The 10,014-nt window shown below is 35.6% G+C and overlaps 1 protein-coding gene across 2 annotated transcripts; it reads left to right on the top strand.

Annotated features, from left to right (window-relative positions):
- The first annotated feature begins 551 nt into the window (after positions 1–551).
- On the top strand, positions 552–7,228 carry LOC108998139 (nucleolin 2-like). Of its 2 annotated transcripts, none has more exons than XM_018974603.2 (19): positions 552–761; positions 864–912; positions 1,434–1,615; positions 1,729–1,860; positions 1,998–2,138; positions 3,049–3,168; positions 3,247–3,333; positions 3,428–3,550; positions 3,624–3,701; positions 3,809–3,934; positions 4,052–4,153; positions 4,563–4,637; positions 4,722–4,810; positions 4,880–4,997; positions 5,550–5,638; positions 5,762–5,849; positions 5,955–6,046; positions 6,424–6,734; positions 6,846–7,228. In XM_018974603.2, the coding sequence occupies exons 1-19, from the start codon at positions 729–731 to the stop codon at positions 6,878–6,880; spliced, it is 2,070 nt and encodes a 689-aa protein (XP_018830148.1). In that variant the 5' UTR covers positions 552–728; the 3' UTR covers positions 6,881–7,228. The 2 variants fall into 2 exon arrangements, with proteins under 2 accessions (XP_018830148.1, XP_018830147.1); XM_018974602.2 differs by having other exon boundaries at positions 3,624–3,713.
- The last annotated feature ends 2,786 nt before the right edge of the window (positions 7,229–10,014 follow it).

Here is a 10,014-nt window from a genome sequence, read left to right as displayed (position 1 = left end):
TGATCAGTTGCTTTGACTGTTGTTGTACATGAAACATGGAGCCCTAATTTGATTGCATTTGAAATTGAGATTTGTAGGAGTATGTTGTATTTTATCTTTTGCATTTTTTTTTTTAATTTTCGTTATAAGTTGATTATTATTTTCCATTTTTTACTTAGACATTGTACTGACAAATTGGCAATTACTTAATTTTAAATTGGAAATAAATAACAAATAATTAAACCCAAAACACCAATAAACATTTAATTTATTATTTTTATATTTTTATTTAAATATATACATATTTATATATAAATATGTGTTTAAATAAAATAACAAAAATATAAATTATATATTAATATATAATCTGAAAATAATAAATAACATTTCTTGAGTTTTTGCTTACACTGTCGTCCGCCAGAGTCTGAACTCTTATGAGTTTTTGCTAATTTAGGTCTCTTGGCAAAAAAATATCCTAACCCTACGATGAACATGCAAGTGGACGGTGTGGATGGAAGCGCCGCGACTCGAAAAACAAGTGTACGCGTTCATGCTAAAACCCTAACCCGGCCTCCTCATTCCTCAAACAACCGTGAATCGAATCCCCCGACCTATATAAGTGTATTTTGTTCACTTTAACTACACCTTCCACCACAACTAGGGTTTTGCAAAAGCCCTTTTGGTTTCGTCTCTCCTCTCCGTCTCTTTCTCTTTCAACAGCTAGCTTTCTCTTCCTTTTCATCCCTAAAATGGGCAAGTCAAGCAAGAAATCGATCCCCAAGGTACCCTTCTCTGCCTTTGTTTTTCGTTTTCTGTAGTCTGTACGTGAGTTTGTTTTGCTCGTATTAGTTTATCTGTAATTGGTTTCGATTTTCATTTTGTAGGTCGACGCAGCTCCTGCTGTAGTCCCACCGTCTAAGTCTGCCAAAAAAGGTACAGTTTTTTTGTAGTGATGATATTTTTTTTTCTGCGTTCTTGTTTGTGTATGGTGGAATTTTATTGTTATGCGCTTACTTATAAAAAAAAAGTTATTGGTATGCGCTTCGATTTTCTTAATCTTTTCTGTGATATTATTTTAAGAAAGCTTATGTGTTTTCAGTTATTGTTTTGGGTACTGTAAAACTTAACTGGTTTTTATCACTTATATGGAACTGTGCTGCGTTTTTCAATGAAATTTATTACTTATCTAAAAAAATTAACGCTTTTATTATTTTCTTTCATCGAATTTCTCTCTCTAACTCAGCTTACTGAGAAAACATAAATTTTCTTATTAATGGTGGTTTGACGCTGAACTGTATGCTAATTATGTTTTGCTTTGTGGAGTTCTTATGGTAGAAACACGATCTACCTTATGTTTGGGTGATGCATTTCGTGTATCTTTTTTATTTAAAGATTTTTTACATTTTTTATTTTGAATGAGATTTTGATATTCTGGGCTTTTGATGTTATTCAAGGCAAGAGGCAAGCTGTAAATGAGTTGGAGAAGCAACTCAGTGCTAAGAGGCAGAAAAGAGATGAAGCTGTAGAGCAGACTGTTCAGAAGCTGAAGAGTGAAGTGAAGACGCAAAAGAAGAAAAAGAAAGAGGAAACAAGTAGTTCTGATGATTCTTCTTCATCGGACTCTGAAAAAGAAGAGGTTAACTATATAAATATTTAGTTTCGCAGTTTTGGATATTTCTAATTTTTTGCTGAATCAAGGTCCTTCGCTGAATCAGTAGAAACTAATTTTCATGTCATCTTTTGTCTCAGAAGCCTGCTCCAAAAAAACTGGCCGTTACTGCTAAAAATGGTACTGCTGTTGCCCCTGCTAAGAAAGGCAAGGAGGCTAGCAGTTCAGATTCTTCCGATTCAGATTCTTCACTTGATTCTGATGATGATAAAGTGAGTACACGAATTACTTCCAAGGGCACTGAATATTTTCACTCGTGAATTGCACTTTCTGATCATTCTTGCTGTTTAGAATATGGTCTTAAATATCTGGATGCATATTCCAACAATTGGAATTTTCTCCTTTTTAGGGTCCAAAGGCTAAGGTAACTGCCTTGTCAAAAAAGTTGCCTGCAGCTGCTGCCAAGAATGGTCCAGTATCTGTTCCGAAGAAGAAAGATGACTTGGGTGATAGTTCAGATTCAGATGAGACAGAGTCAGAAGAGGAAGAGGTATGGGGTAGAAACTAATATGATTTTACCATTTTGTTCTTTAATGTAACAATATTACTCAAGCAAGACCATGTTTCTTTCTTTATAAAAAAAAAAGAACAATTCTGAATGAATCTTGTGCTTGGAGGTTTTTTGGACGGTGGACCATAATTTTTTCTGAAGCCGTGTAAATTATTTAAAAACTTGAGTTTTGTATCACTGGAATACTGGAATTGTTGAACATATAAGCTATGAAGGAAAAATCTTTTTTGTTGAACAAGGAGCATGGAAGGACGTATCTGAGCGCACTTGGCATTGTTAGACCAATGACTCTTAGATATTGACTATTGGTCCATTGTTTTTGTAGTAATTTTAGTTCAGTCGGCTGTAATTTTAGTGGACTCTTACTGGGTTTTTGGTAGTAAAACGACATGATTGACCTTATGGATGAGAAAATTTCTTAAATATAAGATGCTAAGGAAAAGAATTAACGGGCTTGTATATTAATTTTGTATATTTGGGGACATGGGTACCTGTGATATATATGCTTGGTGTGGATTTGATCAATTTATGGTCTGTCTTGCTGCCACAAAGTTGCATAACATACGATAGCCTCAAGGACCAAATTTTGTATTGAGTAGTTTGTCCTTTTCTAAGTGTTGTTGATGTATTAATATTGGGCCTTGGCAGAAGATTGTAGTTGATTGTTACTTGATTTATGGGAGTAAAATATGACATGACTGACCTTACATGTGGATGCGAAAACATGATAAATATAAGATGCTAACAAGAAAAAAAGAAGATATTTAATTGGCTTGTAGTGTTTGAGACTTCACGCCTATATGTGTGCAAATGTTATGTGTAGGTTTGGTCAATCCTTTGTTTACTCATGTAGTTTTTGTGATTATCACTGTAATTTTTTTCGCTGCAGCCCAAGATTCCTTTGGTGGTTGTAAAACCAAGTGCAAAAGCCACTAAAGAGGAAAGTGATAGTTCGGAGGAGGATGACAGTGATGCTGAAAATGATAGCAAGCCCTCATCGAAGCAAACGGTAAAGAGGGTGAGAAGTTACAAGCATTTGAGGATCCATTTTTGTGATCTGACCCACTTTTGTGCTTTGTGACCACAGGTAAAAAAAGTTCTTGACAAAGATGATAGTGACGATGATAGTTCTGAGGAATCTGATGAGGAGCCTCAAGAGAGAAAGAAAGCTCAGGTACATATTTTGGCTTGCATAATTTTGTTTACATGTTCTTCATTGTTTCCCATTGCAAACTTGTGATAATTTGACCTTATGAATTTTGCTGCAGCCCAAGGCTCCATTGATTGGTGGAAAACCAAGTGCTAAGATTGCTCAAGAAGAAAGTGATAGTGATAGTTCAGATGATGACAGTGACACTGAAGATGATGTCAAGCCCGCTGGTAAACAAATGGTAAGGAGGTTGAGAAGGTCATAGTTCTTGCTGAGATATTGTGATTTGACCCACCTTTTTGTTTTGACCACAGGTAAAAAAGGTTCTTAACAAAGATGATAGTGAGGATGATAGTTCTGAGGAATCCGATGAGGAGCCTCAAAAGAAAAATGTGAAAGTCCTGGTGCATATTCCGACTTGCATACTTTTTTTTCATGATCTCCTTTTTTTTTCAATTGCAGTGTATGTGATAATCCCCCTGCATGTTTTTGGCTGCAGCCCAAGGTTCCTTCGATTGGTGGAAAACCAAATGCAAAAACGTCTCAAGAAGAAAGTGATAGTGATAGTTCAGAGGATGAGGACAGTGATGCTGAAGATGATCACAAGCCCTCGGGGAAACAAACGGTAAAGAGCATTGGCTTATCAATTGTCCATTACCTTTACATTGGCTTATCAAATGTCCATTACCTTTACATTGGCTGTTTGTATTGGGGTATTAATTGCTTATTTGTATTCCTGCAGCCTGCTAAAGACACAAAGAAAGGTAGCACTCTAGAGGAGGAATCTGAGGAGGAAGATTCAGAAGAGTCTGATGAAGAACCCTCTAAGACTCCAAACAAAAATGTAAAGTTATCCACCCTCCAGTTGTGTGCTGCTGTATATTTCTTTGGTTGAATGTCTCAACTAAAGTTGAATCTGTTTTTTCTATTTCTTTTTTTAAAAATTGAGTTGAATCTGGTTTCTCAGAAATCAGCTTGAGTTTTTTTGGCCAGTTATCTTCCCTGCAGTTACCAAATTGTACTGAATGTCTAGGGATATTGTGATTTATATTGTAACATTCAATTGGTTAGGAGCATGATCATTCAATTATGTAAATCAAATAGCTAAGGAGTACCATGCAACCATAAGACGTGGTTTTTAGGGCTTCCTTGATAAATGCTTAAGCTATTTGGCTCTATTTTATGCGAAATACTTAGAATACGAATAGCTTTTGTAATGATGAATGTTCAAACTCTTTAACTTCTGTGAACAGGGTGCTGATGTAGAAATGGTTGATGCTGTTTCACCAAAGACTAAGCAGAATGATTCGAAATCTGTAAAGAAAACTGTAATTGACTATTGTGCCCTTTTTGCTTTGGGATTGTATTATCAATTTCCTTATATTTTGTGGTGACCCTATGATTTTTTGCAGCCACAAACCCCTGCTACTCCTCTAGGTCAGAATACATCTAAGACCCTGTTTGTTGGCAACCTATCATTCAATGTTGAGCAAGCAGATGTGTATGTTCCTTTTACTGAAAATGTGATTGATTATTAGGTGTTTTGTATCTGACCAATATAGTAATGCAGTGAAAACTTCTTCAAAGATGCCGGCGAAGTTGTTGACATTCGCTTTGCTTCTGATGCTGATGGGAGGTTCAAGGGCTTTGGGCATGTTGAATTTGCCAGTGCAGAAGCAGCACAGAAGGTAAGCTCTGGGTCTTGTGTCCTGTCTTGTGTCCCTTTTTATTTTTGATAAGTAGCTTTTGGTCATATTGTTTAGTTCACATTAAAGTTGGTACTTGAAGGTTTACTGGGAAAATATGTAATGATTTGGTATTTGAACATGTGACCTTGAAGCCTAAAAACTGACTCCTGCCGTGGTTAATATAAATATCAACTTGTACAAAATTCTCCATAACTTAATCATAAAAAAGCAAAAGTAAATGATGCAACTAGTTCTGTAATTAAAGCACTGTAATTGTGTTATTGTAGTCAATTTATATGGATATTGCCCACGGTAAGTGAGCTGAGAACTGGGCAACTGGCCATCTTAAAAGCAAGCCAATTGATTTTTGCTTTTTTAAAGAAAGTATGAAGCCAACAACTATACACTAGTCCTCAGTACTGTTGGGGAATAAAGTGACATTCCTCTCTTTCTGCTTGGCTTGTTTGATATAATTTAGCTGGTGATTTGTTGATATGGTATTTTTGAGCATACTTCTTGATTACTGTAATTACCATTATATTTTCATCACAGGCTATGGAATTGAATGGTGAGGATTTGCTTGGTCGTCCTATAAGACTTGATTTTGCTCGTGAAAGGGGAGCCTATACCCCATACGATAGGTATTTCTGGTTTTCTACATCTTTACTCATAAAAAAAAAATCTGGTTTTCTACACAAATCTGGTTTTCTACACCATCAAATGCTCTAATTCAGTTATTTAACGAATTCATTTTGCTATTTCAGCAAAGAGAGTAGCAATTCATTCCAAAAGGGAGGAAAGACCCATACGGCATATGTGCGAGGTTTTGATAAATCTCTTGGGGTGGATGAGGTATTTTTGCTTGGCACATTGACTGTTCTTAAATATATTTTATATACATAATCTGATGCGTATTTTTAACTAAGTTCTTGAATCTTGCAACATTACACTATACAGATTAGGGGTGAACTGGAAAATCATTTTGGCTCTTGTGGAGAGATTACGAGGTTGTCCGTTCCAAAAGATTACGATACTGGTGATATTAAGGGGTTTGTACTTTTACCCTAATCATTCTTTCGTGCTTTTGTTTTGCCTTCTTCCACTAAACATTGCTTGCGCATGTCGAGGAATAAGCTATTTGGGTGTTACAATACCCACCTTGATTGTGGACAGTGACACTATTAAAAAAAAACCCTGTTCTACAGCTGTAGAATCAAAATTTTCATCAAAGACTTAAAATATTTCCCGAAAAAACTATTGTTCTTAATAGAGCTCTAATAATTTGAATGATGGTTATTCATTTGGTATTTTTAGAAACCTTGAAACTGGATTCCTTTTTTTTTTTTGTGATACTTACTGGATCTTGTTGCTTGGGACTGCCGAAATGTCTTGTTGTCTATGGTCTAAATAATGAAACCAATTGCAGGTTTGCTTACATAGACTTCAACAATGGTGATGGTTTGGGCAATGCCCTAGAACTAAATGGATCTGAACTGGGAGGTTATTCCTTGATGGTGGAAGAGGCAAAACCACGTGATGGTGCAGGTGGTGGTAGAGGTGGTGGAGGGAGGAGTGGCGGTGGCAGGAGTGGTGGTAGAGATAGTGGTGGTCGTTTTGGTGGTGGAAGACGTGGAGGTGCTCGAGGGGGTGGGGGGGGCCGTTTTGGTGGTGGGGGCCGTTTTGGTAGTGGTGGGAGAGGGCGTGGAACGCCATATAAGCCGAGCTTGGCTGGAACTGGTAAATAAACCCCTGAAAAATGTTTCTATATTAGCTATTTCATTTTGAGCTGTAGTGGAAGTTTAAACACTGCGTTTGTAATGAATCCAGACGTGTTTTGTATTAATGCAGGAAAGAAGACAAAGTTTGATGATGGTGACGAGTGAAGACGGTCTGGCCTTTTTCTTTCGTCCAATTTTGTTAAATGGAAAGCGATTTCTTTACTAGTTTTGGTAATTTTATATAAAAGATTAGGTGTATGGTTCTGACTGCAAGAAGTTGATTATAGATCTTTAGAACGTTGTAATGCAACAAGTTGTGCATTTGGTTGGTTACCTGAACTCCTCCGCATCTATTTTTTTGAGTGTTTGATATTTTCTATTTATTGCTATGACTTAGGGTCAAATTCATTACCTGGACTCTGTATTCTGTTGAATATAAGCCTAGTAATTGCATTCCTTTTTAAGGGTCGTTGCTCAGGCGAGGCTATAGATTGTTATTGATGATGATGCTTACTTCTGCTGCTTGGAAATTATGGCGTTAAATACTTTTTTGGTTGTATATATATTTATATATGTATATATATATATTATATGTAGGATTATGCTATCAATAGTTTTGACATATTAAGAGCGTCGCCATTAGGATTTACAAAAATATTATGTGATTTGACTTGTAAATTTATTTTTATTGTAAAGGGATTTAAGGTATCACATTAATTTTTTTTTTGTAGTAGTATTTCTCTAATAGAAATAGAAATAAATTTTTAAATTTGGATACGAGAAAGCTTGTAATAATTTTATTTTTATTATTATTTTTATAGTAATATTAGATATAGATATTTCGTATCTTTTGAAAAAGAGAGATTTATTATTAATTTATTTTTAATTTTTTTATTATATCCCTCACTGTAAATATTATTTTTCGTAATTTTTTTTAGTTTTAGGGTTTTGGTGCGTTCGTTTAAGATTTTCATTTTCACTGCCTTCGGAATTCTGCCGACATTTGGCAAATGCAATAGGGTCCGCGCATGGGCTCGATATAACCGTGTGTGTGGTCTTTAGATGGACGACACATAAGCCCCACATCTTGTCTCGAATGGCGATGATTTTGTGTCCCATCTAAAGATGGTTTGGGCAATGCTCTGATGCATGGTTGCTGGGTGATTGGAAAGCAATAGATAGAGAATTTTTCAATCTAAAGAGAGAAACTAAAAAATAAAATCACAAATTAATGCAACATTATGGAATGATAAATTTAGTGTTTTATATATGTAACACTTCGTCCTTCTAAAGCTTGTAAAGTTGAAAGAAATTATATGTTACTAAATTTAAAACATACATTCTTTTCACCAGGTATAAAAGACTATAAATAATAAAATTTTCACTAAAAATTTTATTAAAATAAATCTCTCAAAATAAAAGTTTATTTTAAAATAGTCTAACTTGTGCTTACGCATTGTAGAAATATAAATCAATTTTTTTTTTAGATAACCCAGAAACATAAATCATTTATACATAGAGAGATAAAGTTAAAATTCTCTCTCAAAGCCTCAAGCCTCACAATATCGCTTTCATGGATAGCTTCCTTCTTGCTTGCACCATGTTCAAAACCTTCTACATTTGCGTAGGGTTGGGCTCTGACTCCGACTTCGACTTCGAATCAGAATAGATTCTGACTCCTATTAAAATTTTCGAAGTCGGAGAGAGAGAGAGAGATGATTGGTTGGCCGTGTTTGTGATGCCGTCGAACGGTGGCATTGTTGACATTGCTAAAGCCATCGTGAGGAATTTCAGTGCATGGTATACATGTACTCTGGTGCATTTCTCCCTTTGGAAGATGGCTCTACAAAAGCAAAAAAGGAAATGGAATTGGAAAGAGACTCAATGTTGAAGAGGAGCATGGATCCTGAGAGACCAACAAGTAATTAATATATATATATATAATACTCACAACCATTGAACCAAAAAAAAGAAAAACTCCAAAAAGTGAAAACTAACATTGATTTGAAAAGTGAAAACTCAAAAAAACTAACATCATCGCTTACGGGCCCTAGAACAAAAAAAGGAAGAAACTCAAAAAAGTGAAAACTAACAGTGATTTGAAAACTCAAAAAAGCAACTAACACTCACCCCGGGGAAAAAACAACTCAAAAATTGAACCCAAAGCACGTAAACATAAAAAGCAAACAGAAAGATTGAGATAGAAGACAAACAAAGATAGAAGATAGAGACAAAAATAGACGGATTGAGACAGACAAAAAATACACTAAAAATGTAGAATTTTCTTTCTTTGTTCGGAGAAGCGATAGCAAATCGTAGCAAAGTATTTTTGCTTGGTCGGAGTCGGAGTTTGGAAGTCAGAGCCAACATCAGCTATGACTCTGACAGAAAATTTTGGAGGAACTCTGACTTTGATTTTCGATTTTTCTGACTCCGACTATGCCAAAGTTGGAGTTAGAACGGATGTCGGCCGGATTAGAAACCGATGGTGGTTTTGTCCACCCCTACATTTGTACTGCCAGTGATGCATTCCGACATTATCATTCGTCCCAGCCTCATGTTACCATTCTCAACCTCATATGGCTAGTTCATTAAGCTCATCAAACACGCAGTCACACCATTCCTTTTCTTTTCTTTTCTTTAATCTTGTCTTACTTTTCATTCTTTCAAAAATAGATAGTCATATTATATAATATCCAATCACATATCAGTCATGTAGTTCTAAATCATAAAATATCTTTGATCATAATTAGGGTTCATGAAAAGGGGCTACCAATACAAGGCTCATCATACATACAAATATACTTTTGAAACATTTTCTACATGTATGCACTCAGAAAAGAGACTTTATAGTTTACCATAAGGCGATGTGTAGAAGAGCATGATCATAGTCACTTTCCTCGATCCTTGTGCAATTTAAGCTAGTCGTGCGTGTCTCCAAATCTTTAAACTGAACCTATAATATTTTACGCAATAGTGTGAGCTTTCTTAATTGTCAAAATTATGTGTGATATGCTCCATGTGTGATTCCTTGGGATATCTAAGTCCCTTGGTTGTCACTATTCACTGCCTATCTTGCTCACTTATTACTACGTTTACTTAGTAAAATGCTCACCGATCGCTGGCTTGCTTAGTGTAGTGTTCACCAAGCAATACTTGCTCGGTTTAGTTCTTACCGAGTATTACTTGCTCAATTTTAGGGTTATGCGCAACCCTAGTCCGAAGTGAACTCTCTCTCCTTTCGGTTTATACTAATATGCCATGATATACTTATGGTTTTAATGCATCTAGTGAATGGA

Source organism: Juglans regia, chromosome 16 (assembly GCF_001411555.2).
Source record: "Juglans regia cultivar Chandler chromosome 16, Walnut 2.0, whole genome shotgun sequence".
NCBI classification, from domain to species: domain Eukaryota; kingdom Viridiplantae; phylum Streptophyta; class Magnoliopsida; order Fagales; family Juglandaceae; genus Juglans; species Juglans regia.
Note: the sequence above shows the minus strand (reverse complement) of the source record. Positions and strands in the feature narration are given on the sequence as shown.

Bases quoted from the DNA above. Each gene is read 5' to 3' on its own strand.
- LOC108998139 (XM_018974602.2), top strand. From the start codon at position 729: ATGGGCAAGTCAAGCAAGAAATCGATCCCCAAG. The intron at 3,169-3,246 runs GTAAAGAGGGTG...TTGTGACCACAG, and splicing joins AGCCCTCATCGAAGCAAACG to GTAAAAAAAGTTCTTGACAA. The intron at 4,811-4,879 runs GTATGTTCCTTT...ATAGTAATGCAG, and splicing joins AATGTTGAGCAAGCAGATGT to TGAAAACTTCTTCAAAGATG.